At 59.2% G+C, this 20,764-nt stretch overlaps 2 protein-coding genes across 7 annotated transcripts in view; one reads left to right on the plus strand and one right to left on the minus strand.

Moving 5' to 3' along the window:
• Window positions 1-14: 14 nt before the first annotated feature.
• UNC13D (unc-13 homolog D) lies at window positions 15-19,354 on the plus strand. 4 transcript variants are annotated; one of them, XM_055388892.2, is made up of 33 exons: window positions 15-496; window positions 1,198-1,233; window positions 1,449-1,556; window positions 1,642-1,701; window positions 1,792-1,858; window positions 2,102-2,282; window positions 3,707-3,751; window positions 3,878-3,946; window positions 4,132-4,201; window positions 4,379-4,483; window positions 4,598-4,690; window positions 4,766-4,869; window positions 7,821-7,938; window positions 8,043-8,167; window positions 8,310-8,400; window positions 8,483-8,539; window positions 8,630-8,727; window positions 8,833-8,884; window positions 8,962-9,092; window positions 9,210-9,330; window positions 9,672-9,815; window positions 10,020-10,118; window positions 10,205-10,411; window positions 10,593-10,661; window positions 11,689-11,768; window positions 13,373-13,478; window positions 13,552-13,623; window positions 14,055-14,138; window positions 14,234-14,354; window positions 14,566-14,689; window positions 15,766-15,962; window positions 16,662-16,791; window positions 17,280-17,540. In XM_055388892.2, exons 1-32 carry the CDS (start codon window positions 380-382, stop codon window positions 16,781-16,783), a joined length of 3,273 nt encoding a protein of 1,090 aa, XP_055244867.1. In that variant the 5' UTR covers window positions 15-379; the 3' UTR covers window positions 16,784-16,791; window positions 17,280-17,540. The 4 variants fall into 4 exon arrangements, with proteins under 4 accessions (XP_055244867.1, XP_018882271.1, XP_018882270.1 ...); XM_019026726.4 differs by having other exon boundaries at window positions 9,741-9,815; window positions 16,662-17,540; XM_019026725.4 differs by having other exon boundaries at window positions 16-496; window positions 16,662-17,540.
• UNK (unk zinc finger) overlaps window positions 18,969-20,764 on the minus strand; it is a 40,759-nt gene continuing 38,963 nt past the window's right edge. For all 3 annotated transcript variants that reach the window (XM_019026729.3, XM_019026728.3, XM_019026727.3), the window contains exon 16: window positions 18,969-20,497. In XM_019026729.3, coding sequence (XP_018882274.1) covers window positions 20,342-20,497 — 156 coding nt within the window. In that variant the 3' untranslated portion in view covers window positions 18,969-20,341. The remainder of the gene's footprint in view (window positions 20,498-20,764) is intronic.

Genomic DNA, 20,764 nt, shown 5'->3' on the forward strand with positions numbered 1-20,764 from the left:
TCCAGCCCAGCCTGGGCACAGCACATGGATGGGGCAGGATGCTGCCCGCCTGTTCTGGGCCCCCCCGCCCCCTGCTGAGAGCGTTGTCCCCTTCCCAGGGCCTCTGTAGGAGGGTGGGGCGGGGCCAGGCCTGCCCACGGGGTCCACCTTCTGCTCCAGCCAGAGGAGGGTCCTGTAGGGATCCCAGCTGGGGAAGGTGCAGGGGGCCTGGGAGACTGCCTCTCCGAAGCGGTGAAACCCTCACCCTTCCGTCCCTCCCAGCCACCCTCCCTAAAACTTCCCCTGACAGAAGGTGGCAGCCCCAGGCTCTTTGCATAATCCTGTGGCTTCGCTGTCTTCACCCAACACCAGCGGACAGGGAAGGGCAGAGAAGGCCACCATGGCGACACTCCTCTCCCATCCGCAGCAGCGCCCTCCCTTCTTGCGCCAGGCCATCAAGATAAGGCGCCGCAGAGTCAGAGATCTACAGGATCCCCCGCCCCAAATGGCCCCGGAGGTAGGAGTGACCTCACTGGGGAGAGAGCTGGCCTTGGGGAGCACTGTGGTCTCGGGTGCGGGTGCCCTGCTGTCTGGCCCCACCTCTCGAAGGCTGGGACTGGGGACCAGCGACCCTCCCCTGCCTACTCCACCCTGGGGACAGCCCCCTGGGCCAGCAGAGCAGGGGCTGCCAGATGGACTCTGGGCCACTGTGGGCCTCAGGCCCTGTGGTCTGAGGCTCTCAGAACCCCTCCCTCCCGGTTGGCCTGACCCCATCCCCTACTCCTCCAGCTTCTGAGGAGCCGACTCCATTAGGTGGGGGTGTCCCTGCTGTGGGGTGAGCTGTTCGGGGAGCAGCAGACCCCCAGGCCGACGTGGCACCCCCCTCACCTCCGCTGCCGAGCCTCACTTCCGCTGCTGGGTGAGGAGCAGCCGCCACTGATAAGCAGAGCTGTTTCCTCTGGGGAAGGGAGGGAGGTGGGGTGCGGGTGCGGAGGGCTCGCGCTGCTGGGCGCCCATGGACCTCAGCCACGGCGGGCCCAGGGACGGACCTCCAGGAGGCCTGCTGGGGGAACAGGTGCGGGGCATCACTGGGGCTGGAGGCCGGGGTGCTGGGGCCCCCATACCCTTGGCCTGGTTCAGGCCTCAGAGGAGCCATTCCTGTCCATCTGAGCCTGCTCTGGGCCTCCCGGGACACTGCCTTTCCACCTTGCTCTGCAGATCCAGCCTCCATCCCACCACTTCTCCCCCGAGCAGGTAAGAGTCGGAGTGCTGGGGTGCAGAGGTGGGGAGGGCGGCTGTGTGTCCTCCTGCTGGCCGACGCTGATGGCAGCAAGCAACTTGCGGTGGGGAGGGGACTCCTGGGTCTCAACTCCCTCCGTTGCACAAGCCGCCCTTGTCCTGCCCATGGCGAGAGGTGTTGGTGCCAGGGGTGGCTGGTGGGGTCCCCAAGGTGACCCCGTGTGTCTCAGCGGGCCCTGCTCTACGAGGACGCACTCTACACTGTCTTGCACCGCCTGGGTCAGCCTGAGCCCAACCATGTGACGGAGGCCTCTGAGCTGCTGCGATACCTGCAGGAGGTGAGCCCGGCTCCCACCCCACCCCCCTTCCTGCAGCTGCCCTGTCCGGTGCCCCCAGCCACCCACCTGCCTGCCTCCCCACCAGGCCTTCCACGTGGAACCCGAGGAGCACCAGCAGACACTGCAGCGGGTCAGGGAGCTTGAGGTAACTTGGGGCCAGGGTCCCCCTGGGCAAGGAGGGGCCTGGGAAGCCCAGCCCCCTCAGGGACTCAGGCCGTCCCTCCTGTCCCTCCAGAAGCCAATATTTTGTCTGAAGGCAACAGTGAAACAGGCCAAGGGCATTCTGGGCAAAGATGTCAGTGGTGAGCATGGGGTGGGGTCCCCGAGGGGCTTCTTCCTGGCTCCTTCCTCTCCCATCACAGCCTGGCCCAGGACTCTTGGCGGGAGCACCCACCTCCAAGAAGCCCTGTAGCACGGGCCCCCCATGCTGCTGGTCCCCTTCCCTCTCCCCAGGAGGAGGCTCAGCCCCGGGCGGGGGTGATGAGGGCCTCTGCCAGGGACCCAGCCGACTCCCTGGCTGCCTCGTCTTCCCCACTCCTCCACAGGGTTCAGCGACCCCTACTGCCTGCTGGGCATTGAGCAGGGGGTAGGTGTGCCAGGGGGCAGCCCCGGGTCCCGGCAGCGGCAGAAGGCTGTGGTGAGGCACACCATCCCCGAGGAGGAGACCCACCGCACGCAGGTCATCACCCAGACACTCAACCCCGTCTGGGACGAGACCTTCATCCTGTACGTGGCCGTGCTCCAGCCCCCACTCTGTCCAGGTCTTTCCTGGGTAGCAGGGTCTGCCCCAGACAATGAGATGAGTAGGTCGTCCTGGCTCAGGGGAGGGGGTTTGGCCCTGGGCAAAGACTAGAGGAGAAGCCCGTCTCCAGGCACGCTAGATGGACAGTAGGTCAGATGGGACAGAACAACATCAGTGCCACACGTGCTGATGGGGCAAGGAGGGTCAGGCCCTTGTGGGTGAGTCTGGGGGTGCCTGAAGCCATACCTGAAAGGAGGCAGGGATGGGTGCAGTGGTTCCCACCTGTAATCCCAGCACTTTGGGAGGCCAGGAGACCGAGACCAGCCTGGCCAACATGGCAAAACCCCATCTCTACTAAAAATACAAAAAAGGCCGGGCGTGGTGGCTCACGCCTATAATCCCAGCACTTTGGGAGGCTGAGGAGGGCAGATCATGAGGTCAGGAGATTGAGACCGTCCTGGCTAACACGGTGAAACCCCGTCTCTACTAAAATACAAAAAATTAGCCGGGCGTGGTGGCGGGCGCCTGTAGTCCCAGCTACTCGGGAGGCTGAGGCAAGGGAATTGCTTGAACCTGGGAGGCAGAGGTTGCAGTGAGCCGAGATAGCACCACTGCACTCCAGCCTGGTGACAGAGCGACACTCCATCTCAAAAAAAAAAAAAGAAAAAAATTAGTGGGGGCCAGGTGCAGCGACTCATGCCTGTAATCCCAGCACTTTTGGGAGGCCGAGGCAGATGGATCACCTGAGGTCAGGAGTTTGAGACCAGCCTGGCCAACACAATGAAGGCCCACCTCTCCTAAAAGTACAAAAATTAGCCGGGCATGGTGGTGCATGCCTGTAATCCCAGCTGCTTAGGAGGCTGAGGCAGGAGAATCACTTGAACCCGGGAGGCGGAGGTTGCAGTGAGCCGAGATCACGCCACTGCACTCCAGCCTGGGTGACAGAGTGAGACTCTGTCTCAAAAAAAAAAAAAAGGCTGGGCGCGGTGGCTCACGCTTGTAATCCCAGCACTTTGGGAGGCCTAGGCGGGCGGATCACGAGGTCAGAAGCTCAAGACCAGCGTGGCCAACACAGTGAAACCCCGTCTCTACTAAAAATATAAAAATTAGGTGTGGTGGCGGGCACCTGTAATCCCAGCTACTTGGAAGGCCGAGGCAGGAAAATTGCTTGAACCCAGGAGGCGGAGGTTGCAGTGAGCTAGATCCTGCCACTGCACTCCTCCAGCCTGGGGGACAGAACTAGACTCCATCTCAAAAAAAAAAAAAAAAAAAAAGGGATGCGGCTGGGAGGAGGGAAGTTTGGCAGGGATAGGCTACAACTCCATGGCTCTGGGCTGTGGTCACTTATGGCTTCGTCTGGGGGCATCCACCCTCCAGGGCCCTCAACCATGCCCTTTTCTCCATACAGGGAGTTTGAGGACATCACCAATGCGAGCTTTCATCTGGACATGTGGTGAGTGACCTGGCCTGCCACTAGGGATGGGAAGGGAAGGGATCTGGGGTGAGAGAGGCGGAACCTCCTCCTGGAAGAGGTCGTAGGCACTCTCTCTGCTTCCTTCTCAAACCTCTGTCCTGCCAGGGACCTGGACACTGTGGAGTCTGTCCGACAGAAGCTTGGGGAGCTCACGGATCTGCATGGGCTTCGCAGGTTCGTGTTGCAGGGCTCACAGGGAAGGGGTTGGGGCTCCTTTTGCCCTCCATCCCCCAACATGCACACTAGATGCTGGGGTGCAGGCTCCTTTGGGGTCCAGGTGGCTGCGGCCGGGGGTGGATTCCAGCCTAATCCCTTCCGACCCTTGCTGCGTCCCCCTTATGGGACCCTGCCTGACGCAGGATCTTTAAAGAGGCCCGGAAGGACAAAGGCCAGGACGACTTTCTGGGGAACGTGGTTCTGAGGCTGCAGGTGAGGAGGATGAGGAAAGGGGCCCAGGAGCGAGGCAGAGGGAGGGGGTTGGGAGGGGTTCTGGGGAGAGGCTCTGTGTCCTCACAAAGCTGAGCCTGGGGTCCACCTCCTGTCGCCTCCACTGCCCCGACTCTATGAGGTTCTGACGCTCACGGGCTGGGCATCCCCGCCTGTCAGGACCTGCGCTGCCGAGAGGACCAGTGGTACCCCCTGGAACCCCGCACTGAGACCTACCCAGACCGAGGCCAGTGCCACCTCCAGTTCCAACTCATCCATAAGCGGGTAGGTCGGGTACTGGGCCAGTGGCCGTGCCCAGCTCTTGCGGTGGTCTGCTGGGTTGGGGGGCTGGCTGCACCCAGTGTGAGGCCCTGTCTGCTCACAGAGGCCTCATTGCAGAGAGCCACTTCGGCCAGCCGCTCGCAGCCCAGCTACACCGTGCACCTCCACCTCCTGCAGCAGCTTGTGTCCCACGAGGTCACCCAGCACGAGGTATTGCCCTCCCGGGGCTGGGCGCAGCCGGGGCTGCCCTTCAGGTCCTGACACTCCTCCACCTGCTCCCCTCAGGCGGGAAGCACCTCCTGGGACGGGTCACTGAGTCCCCAGGCTGCCACCGTCCTCTTTCTGCACGCCACACAGAAGGACCTGTCTGACTTCCACCAGTCCATGGCGTGAGTACACAGCCCTGGGCAGAACCCCTGAGCCACCAGCCCCCCACGCCCCCTGCCCTCCTCCAAGCCGGTAGCCCAAAGTGTAATTCTCAGCAGAGTTCCCTTTGGCCCAAAATGTGTGTTTTAAGTTTTGAATCAGTTGCCAACTTTAAAAAGTCTAGAGATTCGGCTGATGCGGTGGCTCACTCCTGTAATCCCAGGACTTTGGGAGGCTGAGGCAGGAGGATCACTTGAGCCCAGGATTTCAAGGCTGCAGTGAGCTATGATCACACCAACACTCCTGCCCGGATCACAGTGAGACCTCATTTCCAAAAAATGTTAGAAAAAGCTATCTGGAGATTTGACATACCATCCAGATCTCCAGCTTCTCAAGAAACACAAGTGCTGGAACTGCAGGGCCATCATTTTGCTGCTTTTTTTTTTTTTTTTTTTGAAACGGAGTTTCACCCTTGTTGCCCAGGCTGGAGTGGAATGGTGCAATCTTGACTCACTGCATGCAACCTCTGCCTTCCAGGTTCAAGTGATTCTCCTGCCTCAGCCTCCCGAGTAGCTGGGATTACAGGCATGCGCCACCACGCCCAGCTAACTTTGTATTTTTTAGGGGTTTCTCCATGTTGGTCAAGCTGGTCTCGAACTCCCGACCTCAGGTGATCTGCCTGCCTTGGCCTCTCAAAGTGCTGAGATTATAGGCATGAGCCACTGCACCGAGCCATTTTGCTGCTTTTTTTTTTTTGAGACGGAGTCTTGCTCTTTCGCCCAGGCTGGAGTGCAGTGGCAGGATCTCGGCTCACTGCAGGCTCCGCCTCCTGGGTTCACGCCACTCTCCTGCCTCAGCCTCCCGAGTAGCTGAGACTACAGGCGCCAGCCACTGCGCCCGGCTAATTTTTTGTATTTTTAGTAGAGATGGGGTTTCACCGTGTTAGCCAGGATGGTCTCGATCTCCTGACCTCGTGATCCGCCCGCCTTGGCCTCCCAAAGTGCTGGGATTATAGGCGCGTGCCACCGCACCCAGCCTTTGCTGCTTTTTTGAGTGGACAGAGCAGAGCGATGTGTGTGCCTCTGCCCATCATGGCTGCCATTGGGCCCACTTCAGTTGCTTTCGTCTCCTGAGTCCTGGGCATTTGAATTTGGACCCGGTCCCTAACCCCAGCCCCGTTTCTCAATGCCATAGCCTTCAACTCAGCAAAACTACGCGCTGATAAGGACAAATCTATGTTGAGGGCCACTCACGTCAAGTCCTAGGAATGCCGGGGAGGGCACGGGGGGTCACAGCCATTCCAGTGCATGTGAGTAGGGCAGAGATGGGACACAGCCGGCCGGGCATGGTGGCTCGCGCCTGGAATCCCAGCACTTTGGGAGGCCGAGGCAGGCAGATCACTTGAAGTCAGGAGTTTGAGACTAGCCTGGCCAACATGGTGAAATCCCGTCTCTACAAAATATAGAAAAATTAGTCAGGTGTGGGGGCGCACGTCTGTAATCCCAGCTACTCGGGAGGGTGAGGCACGAGAATCACTTGAACCCGGGAGGTGGAGGTTGCAGTGAGCTGAGATCGCACCACTGCACTCCAGCCTGGGTGACACAGCGAGGCTTGTCTCAAAAAAAAAAAAAAAAGAGATGGGACACAGCCAAGTGCTGGGCAGGGGAGGAACAGGAGCAGGATGCCGACTCAGGCCTGGGCTGTGACTTGGAGTCTGTGTGGGAGGCGGATGGAGCCCAGGGGAGTGCATTTCTGGGCTGGGGTCAGCTTGTGTACTGCTAGGACCTCAGGTAGGTGGGTGATTCGGAGACAAGGGTGGAATGGTGGTGCGGCTGGAGACTGGAGCAGGCACCAGATGGGGAGGGGCCTGGTTTGCCTGCAGGGCCCAAGTACAGTAATGCAGGTGGCTGCAGTGTCCAATAGGGACTTCGGCCTGTCCCCAGGCTGCTCCTCTCCCCCATCCTCTGCCCTCCCACTGGACCTCCTTTGTGTGACATCCCCCCAAACCATCTGAAAGGAAGTTCTCGCTGATGCTTCCCACATGTGCACGAAGGCTCAGGTCCATAGATCCTATTTTTCTTTTCTTTCCTTTTTTTTTTTTTTTTTTTTTTGAGCTGGAGTTTCCCTCTTGTCGCCCGGGCTGGAGTGCCATGGCACAATCTCAGCTCACTGCAACTTCTGCCTCCCGGGTTCAAGTGATTCTCTTGTCTCAGCCTCCCAAGTAGCTGGGACTACAGGTGCCTGCCATCACACCCGGCTAAATTTTGTATTTTTGGTAGAGATGGGTTTTCACCATGTTGGCCAGACTGGTCTCAAACTCCTGACCTCAGGTGATCCACCCGCCTCGGCCTCCAAAAGTCCTGGGATTACAGGTGTGAGCCACTGTGCCCAGCTAATCCAATTTTTCAAAAACAGCAAGAAATCCTAAAGTTTTAAAATCACAAAGATCTCAATCTGGGCAATTTGAAAAGCATCTATGGAAACAAAGAAAAAAAATCCTGGCTGGTCACAGTGACTCATGTCTGTAATCCCAGCACTTTGGGAGGCCGAGGCGGGTGGATCACTTGAGGTCAGGTGTTCGAGACCAGCCTGGCCAACATGGTGAAACCCCATCTCTACTAAAAATAAAAAATTTAGCTGGGCATGGTGGTACATGCCTGTAGTCCCAGCTACTTGGGAGGCTGAGGCTGGAGAATCGCTTGAACCCAGGAGGCGCAGGTTGCAGTGAGCCGAGATCACGCCACTGCACTCCAGCCTGGGTGATGGAGTGAGACTACATCTCAGAAAAACAAAAACAAAAACAAAAACAATCCTGCATGTCCTATTGAGCCACTAGTTTTCAGCCTGTACTGGTGGATGGTTCTCCACCAGGGGCCCTGGAGGAGGGAGGTGATTCCCCCCACCTGAGGCTGGGTGAACAGGGGAAGGCAATTTCCTCCTCCCTGCCCAGCTGAGGGCTTCCTGTCCCCTGCAGGCAGTGGCTGGCCTATAGCCGCCTCTACCAGAGCCTGGAGTTCCCCAGCAGCTGCCTCCTGCACCCCATCACCAGCATCGAGTACCAGTGGATCCAGGGTCGGCTCAAGGCAGAACAGGTAGGCATGCAGTGGCAAGGGGCACTGGGCAGGCAGGACTCAGGGAAGGGGCAGGGGAGCAGCAGCAGCTGTCTAGGCCCCTAAAGCATCTCCTGGCTCTTCAGCAGGAGGAGCTGGCCGCCTCATTCAGCTCCCTGCTGACCTACGGCCTCTCCCTCATCCGGAGGTTCCGCTCTGTCTTCCCCCTCTCTGTCTCAGACTCCCCAGCCCGGCTGCAGTCTCTTCTCAGGTCAGTGGCTGCCTTCCTCTTCCTCGGTGGGGTCAGGGATGAGGGAGCAGCTGGGGTGCCTGCAGGAGTGGGAGAATTGTTGGAGGAGTGAGTGCAGTGTGGGGCAGCAGGCACTTTCGACACAGCTCTTTCCGTCTTGCAGGGTCCTGGTACAGATGTGCAAGATGAAGGCCTTCGGAGAACTGTGCCCCAACACCGCCCCATTGCCCCAGCTGGTGACAGAGGCCCTGCAGGTATGGTACTCGTGCTGGGGATGGGGGAGACCAGCGCCTGGGCCTGGCAGTCCCTCCCTGCTCACTGCCTCTTTGTCGACAGACTGGCACCACTGAATGGTTCCACCTGAAGCAGCAGCACCATCAACCCATGGTGCAGGTGAGGGGCTGGGCAAGGGGGAGGGCAGGGGGGCATGGGGGGTGGTGCCTGCCTCTGGCAGCCCTGCCCAGCCCACCTCTGTCTCTGCAGGGCATCCCGGAGGCAGGCAAGGCCTTGCTGGGCCTGGTACAGGATGTCATTGGCGACCTGCACCAGTGCCAGCGCACATGGGACAAGATCTTCCACAAGTGAGCAGATAGCCAGGTCGGGAGGTAGTGGGGCATTGCCTCAGAGCCAGAACCATGGGGACCCTGGTGTATGCCACTGGGTGACACCTGCTGCCTTTCCTCCAGTACCCTCAAGATCCACCTCTTCTCCATGGCTTTCCGGGAGCTGCAGTGGCTGGTGAGTCCCTCCCCCGTCTCTAGGGCATGCCCTCCGACAGAGCTGTGGGCCCCGCCCTCCACACCTTTCCTTTGCAGGTGGCCAAGCGGGTGCAGGACCACACGACGGCTGTGGGTGATGCAGTGTCCCCAGAGATGGGCGAGAGTCTGTTCCAGCTCTACATCAGCCTCAAGGAGCTCTGCCAGCTGCGCATGAGCTCCTCAGAGAGGTGGGCAGCAGGCCAATTGTGGGCGGCTGCAGGGGCACAGGGGAGGGGAGGGTGGACGAGGCCCCAGGGCCCACGGTGGCCCCAGCCTTCCCGACGCTGAGCCCCGGCAATCCCCAGGGATGGAGTCCTGGCCCTGGATAATTTCCACCGCTGGTTCCAGCCGGCCATCCCCTCCTGGCTGCAGAAGACGTACAACGAGGCCCTGGCGCGGGTGCAGCGCGCTGTGCAGATGGATGAGGTGGGGGCGCGGCCAGGGCGGGGGGCGGGGCCCCGGTTTGGGGGTGAGGCTTGGGTTCTGCCTGGACCTCCAAAGCGTAGTAAAAGCCAGTAACCCGCTCTGAACATCCCTTTTGGGTGCACTTGAGGTCAGTTTTGTGCAAAACGCTGCCTCTGGATATCCTTGGGGCTGTGGCTTCACTTTGCCTGAGATCCTGAAGCCTGGGGGTCTGGGCGGAGCCGTGCTTGTCTCTTGTGAAGCTCCCTGCCCAGCTCTGTGCCTGGTGATGGTAGCTGCTCTATGAATGAAGGAAGGAGGGAAGGGGGTGGATTTGGCAGTATCCTGAGTCCTCCTTCCCCCAGCTGGTGCCCCTGGGTGAACTGACCAAGCACAGCACATCAGCGGTGGATCTATCCACCTGCTTTGCCCAGATCAGCCACACTGCCCGGCAGCTGGACTGGCCAGACCCAGAGGAGGCCTTCATGATTACCGTCAAGTTTGTGGAGGTGCGGCATCTTCCACGTGTCCTTCCCCCTCTTTCTAGAACAGCCACACTACCACCCACCGTTTCTCCCGTGCTCTCAACCCAGGCAGCCTCCCAAGGCCTGTATCCTAAATCCCCCAAGTCGCTGAAATTCCTATGCCCTCCCACCTGCCCTTCCTGGATGCCCCACCCATGGATCAGTTCCCTCTGTCCAACCCCACCCTAGGACACCTGTCGCCTGGCCCTGGTGTACTGCAGCCTTATAAAGGCCCGGGCCCGCGAGCTCTCTTCAGGCCAGAAGGACCAAGGCCAGGCAGCCAACATGGTAAGGCCAGAGCTGAGGCTGGGAGTCTAGCTGGGTGTGGGGACCAGCCTGGGCACAGTTCAGGAAGCTCTGCATCTCTGTCCCAGCTGTGTGTGGTGGTGAATGACATGGAGCAGCTGCGGCTGGTGATCGGCAAGTTGCCCGCCCAGCTGGCATGGGAGGCCCTGGAGCAGCGGGTAGGGGCCGTGCTGGAGCAGGGGCAGCTGCAGAACACGCTGCATGCCCAGCTGCAGAGCGCGCTGGCTGGGCTGGGCCATGAGATCCGCACTGGCGTCCGCACCCTGGCCGAGCAGGTACCTTGTCCGACCGCACAGTCACCCCATCCCATCCCGTCTTCAGCCTACCTGGCTCCAGCAGCACCTGGGCCAATGTCCAGCCCTGACCCCTTCGTGCGTCTAAACTCAGGCCCTAAGGAACTCTCCCATCCCCAACTCATGCCCTGACCTCCCTCCTTCTTCCGTTTTGTGTCTCCAGTTGGAAGTGGGCATCGCCAAGCACATCCAGAAACTGGTGGGCGTCAGGGAGTCCGTCCTGCCTGAGGATGTAAGTGGCCCTTCTGCCTGCTGGCCTTCACCACCCTGCCAGCTCTGTAGATCTGGGGTCATTGAAGGCCTTGGTGTCAAAGATAAGTCCCCCAGACCAGGCAAAGCATGTTCTCTCCCTGGGCTTCAGTTTCCTCCTGGGATGCTCACAGGAACGGGTTGGGTCACTCCACCGGCTGTCCCAGCACTGACAGTCAATGAGGGGGCTGCAGCTGGGGAGGGCTTAGACTTTGCAGCCAAACAGGCCAGGGTGCACATCCTTCTCAGCTGCCTCCTAGCTTTGCCGTCCTGTTCACACAAGCCAGCTGACCTGTAAGTGGGGGCATATCATGATGCACACCTTCGACTGGCGGGTAGAAGGATATTCATTCATTCATCAACTATTTATTAGGTCCCCACTTTGTCCTATGCATTGATTTAAGCACTGGGGATAGGTCAGTGAACAATATGACAAAATACCTGCTTTCCTGGAGCTCACGTTCTAGTAGTGGAGGTGAAAAAAGAGCTACACAGTAAGTATCCATAACTATAGTGATAGTTATAGCTATTAACTCTGCACAGGCGTGTATGCGCGTGCACACACATGCAGTGTGCTAGATAATGATAAGTCTACAGAGAAAATTTAAAACAGAGAAGCGGCTGAGAAGTGTCAGAGGGTTGTATTTTTAGATGGTGGCCAGGGAAGGCCGTGACAACTGAGTGAAGACCTACGGGAAGCAAGGGGAGGAGGCATGAGAAGTTCTAGGGGAAGAGCATTCCAGGCAGAGGGAACGGCAAGGGCAGAGACCCTGAGGCAGGACCATGCCTGGAAGGTTCCAGGGCTGTAGAGGAGGCCAGTGTGGCTGGGACAGGCTGAGCAACGGAGAGGGGAAGGCAGAGAGGTGGGCAGGCCGGCCTTTTACAGACACTACAAACTGCTCTCACAGAACGATTCCCGGCCCTGTTTCCTCCCTCCAGGTCAGGGGAAGGGGATGGGGGTGGGGCCAACATGGGCCGGAGCCACACCTGCTCCCCATCTCCCTCCCCAGGCCATTCTACCCCTGATGAAGTTCCTGGAGGTGGAGCTTTGCTACATGAACACCAACTTGGTGCAGGAGAACTTCAGCAGGTCTGTAGCAGCCCCTGCCCTGGGCGCACTCGCCACCTCACCCTCTCCTCCCGCGGCCCCTCCTTCCTGGGCCCCAGCATCCGTTCTGAGGGGTGTAGCAGCCCCTGCCTTGGGTGCGCTCGCCACCTCCCCCTCTCCTCCCACGGCCCCTCTTGCCTGGGCCTCAGCATCCGTTCTGAGGGGTGGAGGTGAATCCCTTTGGTGACCTCCCTTATGGGGTGCAACAGGCTCTGCTAAGGCTCGCTGCAGGGACGGGGAGCTTGCCACTTCTCAGGCCTCCCCATTTCCTGCTACCTAGCTCTGAGTGCTTTGAGTTCTTCCTTAGGCTGAGCCAAAATCTACCTGTCCTTTCTCCTTTAGTCCCAGGCCTGTCTTCAGGGCCTCCCTGACTGCTCCTCTGCCCCCATTAGGTTACAGGTGGTCCCTGCCCACGGTGCAGGGAGAACTTCTAGCTAGGGTGTCTTATAGCAGGGACCCAGCATGCCAGGCAACAGGCATGGGCTCTGGACCACCTGGGTTCAGACTCCGGCTTCATCACTGCTTAGCAGCCTTGGGCAAGTTCCTGGTGCAGATGAGAGTAGTTCTGGCTTCTGTTGAGGATTAAATGGGTCATGTGAGGTGCTGAGCGTGGTGTCGGTACAAAGGAAGTGGTCAGTGACTATTAGCGGTAGTGACGATGACGATGACAGCGCCCCACCTCCCTGTGGAATCTGGGCCCTGAAGAGGCCGCAGCCCTCCTAGAGTTCTGTTCCACCCCCAGAGGTATAAGCCAGGGCCCCTTGGAGCCCGGCCGTTTTTATTTCTTAAACCATGTATATATATTTTTTATTTTTTTGAGACGGAGTCTCGCTCTGTCGCCCAGGCTGGAGTGCAGCGGCACGATCTCAGCTCACTGCAACCTCCGCCTCCGGGTTCAAGTGATTCCCTGCCTCAGCCTGCTGAGTAGCTGGGACTACAGGTGCATGCCATTATGCCTGGCTAATTGTTTTTTTGAGATGGAGTCTTGCTCTGTTGCCAGGCCAGAGTGCAGTGGTGCAATCTTGGCTTACTGCAACCTCCGCCTCCTGGGTTCAAGTGATTCTCCTGCCTCAGCCTCCCAAGTAGCTGGGACTACAGGCACGCGCCACAATGCCTGGCTAATTTTTGTATTTTTAGTAGAGACGGGGTTTCACCATGTTGGCCAGGATGGTCTCAATCTCTTGACCTCCTGACCCACCCACCTCGACCTCCCAAAGTGCTGGGATTACAGGCATGAGCCACCGCGCCTGGCCTGCTTCTGTCTTAAATCATGGTTGTCACTGGGGGCCTGACCTCCTCCCTGTCTCCAGCCTTGTTTGTGGGTTCCGTTAGTCTGCTGGGGAGGGTTCTTCACTGAGGTTGAGAGGTGTGTTGGATAGGACTGACCCCACCTGCCCCTTGCTGGTCCTGTACCCACCCTCTCCCCAGCCTCACCTGGGGTGGGAGGCGGAGGGGGAGGTTGGGGGTGGGAGGAGCTGGGGTGGGGCTGGGTCACTGAGGCCTCCCCTTTCTCAAGAGCGTCTTTGCTTCCTCCTCCGCCACCGCCCTGCCGTGCTGTGTCCGCATCCCTCCGGCCCCCGCCCCAGCCTCCTGACCCTGCTCTGGACCCACACGCTCACAGTGCTGGTGGAGGCGGCCGCCGCCCAGCGCAGCTCATACCTGGCTTCCAACAGGCTGAAGATTGCCCTGCAGGTAACAGAACCGGTCACAGCAATGATAACCCTGGTGGGAGGGTGCCTGGGGTCACCTCTGATATCTCCCCCAGAACCTGGAGATCTGCTTCCACGCTGAGGGCTGTGGCCTGCCGCCCGAGGCCCTGCACACTGCCGCCTTCCAGGTAGGGGCTTTGGGTGAGCTTCCCCGTAGGAGGTCCGGGGAGCCTGCCTTTTGGCACTCACCTTTGTCCAGGGTCGGCTACATAATTTATGGGGCCCAGTACAAAATGAAAAACTGGGCCCCTTATTCAAAAGTTATACAAATTTGAGAACGGTGACGACAGAACCTGAAACCAAGCCTGGGTCCTCCTAAGCACAGGGGCGCTGTGTGCCCGCATGCGGGGCGGGGTCGGGGAAGCACGCCTGTGAAGCCAGCCCTGTCTGTGCCTCTCCTGCTGTCTGGCCTGAGGGTGGCCCCAGCCCGTTGTCCCATGACCCAATACTTTCCATTTCAAACGGACATGTTACCCTTGACAGTGAGCTCCTGGAGGGCAGGCCCGGGCTGTGGTTGGGCGTGCAGTCCAGGTGGATCCTCAGCTGTATATGTTCCCAGGCTCTGCAGAGGGACCTGGAGCTGCAGGCGGCCTCCAGCCGGGAACTCATCCGGAAGTACTTCTGCAGCCGAATCCAGCAGCAGGTGAGGCCCCTCCCTCGCGCTGTGCCCTCTGCAGGCCCTGGAGCACCTCGCTCCCGCTGTGACCCTGCTGACCCTGCCCCTGCTCCCCACCCCAGGCAGAAACCACCTCTGAGGAGCTGGGGGCTGTGACAGTCAAGGCCTCCTACCGCGCCTCTGAGCAGAAGCTGCGTGTGGAGCTGCTCAGCGCCTCCAGCCTGCTGCCCCTGGACTCCAACGGTGAGTGGAGGCTGCCCTTTGGCCACTCTCCATGGTCCCGTCCTGGCCCTCCTGTCTCAGCGACCCTGGGGGCTTCACTCACCCTGCAGGAGCTCTGGGTGCATTTCCTCCAGTTACCAAGAGGGGTCAGTGCCGCTGAGCAGAGCATAGTTGCTGGGGTGGGGTGCCTGGGAGACCCTCAGCTGACGCACACTCCCCGGCCACTTACCAGGCTCCAGCGACCCCTTTGTTCAGCTGACCTTGGAGCCCAGGCATGAGTTCCCTGAGCTGGCGGCCCGGGAGACCCAGAAGCACAAGAAGGACCTTCACCCATTGTTTGATGAGACCTTTGAATTGTGAGTGGGTCCCGTTCTTCTCCCAGTCCCTCCCCTCATCTCCCAGTCCCTCCCCTCATCTCCCAGTCCCTCCCCTCATCTCCCCCCACTGGGCTCCCTCAGGCCTGCTCCTCCTGGCTGGGGCCAAGGGGCTCCCCTGAGATGGCCACATTTGGGCCCAAGGGATGGGGCACCTGGGACAAGAGTTTGCAGCTGGATGTGGTGGCTCACACCTGTCATCACAGCACTTTGGGAGGCCGAGGCAGGCGGATCACTTGAGGTCAGGAGTTCAAGACCAGCCTGGCCAACAGTCTCTACTAAAAATACAAAATTAGCCGGGCATGATGGTGGGCACCTGTAATCCCAGCTACTTGGGAGGCTGAGGCAGGAGAATTGCTTAACCCAGGAGGCAGAGGCTGCTGAGATGGTGCCACTGCACTCCAGCCTGGGCGACAGAGTGAGACTCCATCTCAAAAAAAAAAAAAAGAGGGCCAGGCGCGGTGGCTAACGCCTGTAATCCCAGCACTTTGGGAGGCCAAGGCGGGCGGATCACGAGGTCAGGAGATCGAGACCATCCTGGCTAACATGGTGAAACCCCGTCTCTACTAAAACAAAAAGTTAGCTGGGTGTGGTGGGACGCGCCTGCAGTCCCAGCTACTCGGGAGGCTGAGGCAGGAGAACCACTTGAACCCGGGAGGCGGAGGTTGTAGTGAGCCAAGATGGCGCCACTGCACTCCAGCCTGGGTGACAGAGCAAGACTCTGTCTCAGAAAAAAAAGTTTGCTTCCCTTGGGGGAAGGGGTGGACTCCCAGGTGTTTACCTTAGGGACTTCCAGGGAAGGGTCCTGTCTCTGAGGTTCTCAGTAACCTGCTCCCAGTTCCTCAGCACAGGTGAACAGGGAACACAGGACCCCTGGTTTAAAGCATCAGCCCACGGTCAGAGCAGGCGTTGCACCACATGGCTGAGAGGTGCCAGGCTGAGAGCTGGCTTTGCAGTCCAAACCCTGGCTGGTTCCCAACACCAAGCGGGTGAACCCATGTGCCGAGGCTGGGGTGGCTGTGCTGGGGCCGGCAGCAGAGCCCTGACTCTCCCCGCAGCCTGGTGCCTGCTGAGCCGTGCCGTAAGGCTGGGGCATGCCTCCTGCTCACCGTGCTGGACTACGACACGCTGGGGGCCGACGACCTGGAAGGCGAGGCCTTCCTGCCGCTGCGTGAGGTGCCCGGGCTGAGTGGCTCTGAGGAGCCTGGTGAGGTGCCTCAGACCCGCCTGCCCCTCACGTACCCCGCACCCAACGGTAGGCCTGAGCCCGGGGCAGGGTGGTGCGGGGACGGGAGCCTGTAAAGCTCAGGCAGGGGCTCCAGAGAGGTGATGCCAGGGTCGGAGAACAGCTTCCCTGGAGACGGGAGCCAGTGGGACAGCCACGGCCCATCTCTCGGTCTAATCAAGAGACCAGTGAACTTTAAGCTAAGCGTAACGTGACTCTCCCTGCATGGGGAAGTCACCAAGAAGTTTAACTGGGGAGAAGGGCCTGGATCTCACTCGGCGGGGCCGCATCCCTGCAGAGCATTTTTGATACCAGCAACGGTCTGATGCTTGTGCACTTATTATGAGCAAGTGCTAAGCACTTTATGCATTCCAGCCAACGAAGCAGATATTATTAGCACTCTTTTACAGATGAGTAAACCGAGGCATGAAAAGGTTAACTTGCTAGCTTTAGGTTCTCGTATAAAAAGGTAATAGTCAAACCTCAGGCACATCTCAGCCCCTCGCTGCAGTCAGGACAGCGTCCCAGCAGCACTCTGTCTGTTACGCGACCGGATGCGTCTGTCAGACCACCTCCTGGGCTGGGCTGGCGCGGGTCTGTCACTTGTTTCCTTCCAGGTTGTTGGGGAGATGGAGCAGTGTTGTGTACCCCCCCCACACACTCTTCTCTGCCACCATCAGGCACTGCCCTCTCCCCTGGCATCTGACCCCCAAACCCCTCTCTCCGCAGGGGACCCAATCCTGCAGCTGCTGGAGGGCCGGAAGGGTGACCGAGAGGCCCAGGTCTTTGTGAGGCTGCGGCGGCACCGGGCCAAGCAGGCCTCCCAGCATGCCTTGCGGCCTGCACCGTAGCCGTAGAGGTTTGCGGTGGGGCTGGGTCCCCGGTGGGGACTTGCAAGGGCTTTCCTGTAGGGTCTGGGGCTTCCCCGCCACATCGCGGCCCTCCAGCCTGGCTAACACTTGGGGAGCCCCAGCATGCGGAGTGCCCAGAGTGCAGACCTCCCCTGCCTTCCATGGTGATGGGGGCTCAGCAGCGACATCTCTACTCCCGCCTCCCTGCCTCCAGCCCTGGCTGCAATGTCTCTACCACATCCCAGCACCAGGGGGAGCAAACCCTGCCCCTGCCCGCCTCTCAGAAAAGCTGCTGTGGTGGGCAGGGGATTGGGCCATCTGCCTCCTGGCCTTCCTGTTCCAGCCACTGGGGTGGGGGCCAGGTTCACTGGGACCAGGGCTACAGGCACAGAGTCTCCTGGGAAAGGGAGAGGGTACCCTGCCAAAGATGAGGCTCCAGCTGCCCTGGGGGGAGGGTGGTGGCCATTACTAGAGGGAGCCTGGGTCCTCTCCCCAGGGGCTGCCAGCATCCAGGCCAGGGAGCCTGGTTCCTCTCCCCAGGGGCTGCCAGCATCCAGGCCAGGAAGCCTGGAGCCAAGAACCTTCTGGCTCTGAGGGAGCAAGAGCTGGCAGGCGGCGGGGCTGGCACAGACAGACGGAAGCAGAAAGGACAGTTTGGCCGCTGTGTCTGCTGCGCATGCTCCCTCCCCGGACAGCACCTGCCACCTAGAAACTTTCTTAGCAAAAAAATTAATAAAAACAAATCTATTGTCCTCTTAAAATATGCCTTTGGCCTACAGTGGGGCCCGGAATGCGAGCCAGGCCGGGTAGCTTCCTCCCCAGCCCTCAGGGGACTTTGAGCTACCGCCACCTTGGGGTAGCTACAAAGCAGGGGGGTAGGTGTGGAAATAACTGAGGCAGAGGCAGGGCTAGGGTGATTTTTGGCCGTGGGCTTTGAATAAATTGCTTTACCAGGCATACCAGTTCCTGTGGTGACACCCAGGACAGGGACCGGTTCCTCGGGGGAGCACAGTGAGCAGGGGCCTCCCAGGGGTGTAGGTTGAGGCTGAGAGGCTGCTCTTGAGACAGTAGGGCGTAGAGGAGCTGGGTCCCTACCCTGCCTGGGGGGTGTCAGAACCTGAGGCCTGGTCATCACATCATCCTAGCTGTGTGACCCTGGTTTCATGTCAGAACCTCTGAATCTGCACAAAATGAGGACAGGAGTCTAGGTTAGCTGAGATGACATCCAAGGCCCGAGACCATGCAAAGAGGATCCCACCAGGGTGTTTTCTCACCCCCACGGCACAGCCTAGTTGAGGAGGTGGGAGGGAGGACGTACCTCTTAGGCCTCAGCCCCTCATCCCTCAGGGGCAGGGTGGGGTGAAGAAGGCAGAAGGCAGGACTTCCTCTGGGTCCTACCAGCAAATCATCCCAATGGGAAGGCACTGGGTTTTTTGTTTTTGTGATGGAGTCTCACTCTGTCGCCCAGGCTGGAGTGCAATGGGGCAATCTCAGCTCACTGCAACCTCTGCGTCCCGGGTTCAAAGGATCCTCCTGCCTCAGCCTCCTGAGTAGCTGGAACTACAGGCATGTGCCACCACACCTGGCTAATTTTTGTATTTTTTTTTTTTTTAGTAGAGACGGGGTTTCACCATTTTGGCCAGGCTGGTCTCGAACTCCTGACCTCAAGTGATCTGCCCGCCTCGGCCTGTTTTTGTTTTTGAGATGGGATCTCACTCTGTCACCCAAGCTGGAGGCAGCTGTGCAATCATGGCTCACTGCAGCCTCGACCTCCTGGGCTCAAGTGATCCTCCCACCTCAGCCTCCCTAGTAGCTGGGACCACAGGCATGCGCCACCATGCCCAGTTGGGAAGACACTTTTCCTCTGAGAAACAGTTAACGGGCCCTATTGCCAGTCACCGCTAACCACACAGCCCTAAAGAGTCCTAGGGCCTGGGAGGCCTCTGTCCAAGGCTAAGGGTCCCTGTGTCATCAACCCCTAGGCCTAGGTCAGAGAGCACTTGAACTGTCTTGGGGCCTGATGGGTCCAGGAAGTTTCCAGCCCTCTCCAGCTGCCTTACCACACCTCAGGGGTGTGGGCACCAGCCGTTTCCATGGCTGAGGCAAGGCTCCTGGCCCACCTCATAGTTCAGAGGCCCTCTTTTGGGACCCACTCCCCCTCACCCCCATGTAAACAAGCTACCACTGCAAGTTCATATTTTATTTCCAATAGGTTTGGAGCTTTGTTGATTTTTGCATTTTTGTAAAAAAGGAAAAAGTTTTCACTTAATTCATTGAAAGCCCTTTCGTGCTGAGCCCAAGGGGGAGCCTGGGCCAGGACCAGACCCTCTCAGCCCTCTTGTTCCTACCCCAGACACCGGTGCTGAGGGGTGCGGCTGCTCCCCTCCGCCCACTCTGCCCTCCCGCCCCTGCTGCATCTCTCTCTGTACAGAACAATTTTTAAAATGGAAGCTAAGACACAATATACACTGGACAGACACACACACACGCACACAGGCGTCCGCCCAGAACAGGGCGGGACACCAGCTGCACTCAGAGAGCACCAAGGAATGCATACGGAGCCCCTCCGGGTAGGAGGGCAGGGCCTGGGCCCCCTTGGTCCTCAGTCCGCACTCCTCCCCGCCAATTGCCCTGCTAGCTGCCAGAGAGGGGAGGGGGCAGGGAGAGCTGGAGGCAGCTGGTTGGGGGCGGTGGTCATAGAATGAGTACCAGCCTGGTAGGCGGCCCTGGGGCCAGGGAGGCTCTTGTGGGGAGTCCGGGGAGGGGGGAAAGGACTGAGGGTGGACCCTCAGGAACCTGAGGGCTGGAACTCCTGGGCCTTGCCCCTCAAGGAGCTTCAAGGGCCCAGGTGTCGGGAGTGGGGCTGGCCCTGCAGCACTGGCCTCCAGCCCTTGCTGTTCTCCCCAAGACTAAATTAACATTTGGTAAACTTAGGAGCTAAGCCAGCTGAGACCCCCAGCACTCCCCCTCGGGCCTCCCTGAGGCCTCACAGCTGGGGGCCAGGCCTGCTCTGGGGGACCCATGTCTTCCACACTCCACCCTTGCCCTGGCAAGGAGGTAGGGGGAGCAGGGCCTGCCCTGAGGGCTTCTCCCCTCCCCTTAGTGCCTTCCAGTCCCACCCTTCCCTGCTCAGGCCCCAGGAAGAAGTTAAAAATAGTTAGTTCCTACATTAAAAAAGAGACAGAACCAGATTCTCTGCCAAAAGGCCAGTGGGAGAAGAGGGGATGTCATCTCTGCAGTGGGAAGGGCAGGGAGTGGGAAGGGCAGGGAGTGGGTAGGGGAGGACTGCAAAATAGTTTCTTCTTTTAAAAAGTGCTTGGTAAGTCTTTTAAAGTGTGTGTCTATATCTATGTACAGATATACACACAGACACTGTCCACACCACCACGCATACCTGCACACATACGGAAATGTATACATATACATAATCATATACATATACATACATACATACACATATATATATATATATTCATATATATATATATATATATATATATATACTTTAAAAAGTCCTAGGTGAGAAGATCTGGGCCAGGCTGGGCCAGGCCTGCAGGGTCACGACTGGAGGGTGTGGGCCCGGCCAGGCTGGCAGATGGGGCACTCGCTGCCCTCGGCGCAGAGCTCACACAGCGCAGCGTGTTGGCACGGCAGCACTGCCCGCTTCTGTTCCTGACACTTAAGGCATTTCACCGACTGCATGTGGAACACGGCCTGCAGGGAAAGGGGCATTGTGGTCACCATCCATGGGTCTGGCCCCAAGTTGAGCGAGGAGTTCCCTTGATCCTCACTTCAGCCCCTTGGGATGGGAAAACTGAGGTACCGAGCTCAACAGTGTGCTCCCAGACCCCTGTTGGCAGGTGAGAGAGCAGGCTGAGTCCACCTCTGCATGGGGCATGGCCAGGCTGCCACACGACCCACCCCTCACTGAGGCTTCGCCCAGTCTCATTTGACCTTGTAATCCCCAGATGGGGAAAATGA

Source organism: Gorilla gorilla, chromosome 4 (genome assembly GCF_029281585.2).
Source record: "Gorilla gorilla gorilla isolate KB3781 chromosome 4, NHGRI_mGorGor1-v2.1_pri, whole genome shotgun sequence".
In the NCBI taxonomy this organism is placed as follows: domain Eukaryota; kingdom Metazoa; phylum Chordata; class Mammalia; order Primates; family Hominidae; genus Gorilla; species Gorilla gorilla.

What these genes read in the sequence shown, in the direction of transcription:
- UNC13D (XM_055388892.2), top strand. Translation starts at nt 380, where the DNA reads ATGGCGACACTCCTCTCCCATCCGCAGCAGCGCCCTCCCTTCTTGCGC. An exon ending in AAGGCCAGGCAGCCAACATG is followed by an intron (nt 10,119 to 10,204) that starts GTAAGGCCAGAG and finishes TCTCTGTCCCAG; the next exon opens with CTGTGTGTGGTGGTGAATGA. An exon ending in AGTCCGTCCTGCCTGAGGAT is followed by an intron (nt 10,662 to 11,688) that starts GTAAGTGGCCCT and finishes CTCCCTCCCCAG; the next exon opens with GCCATTCTACCCCTGATGAA.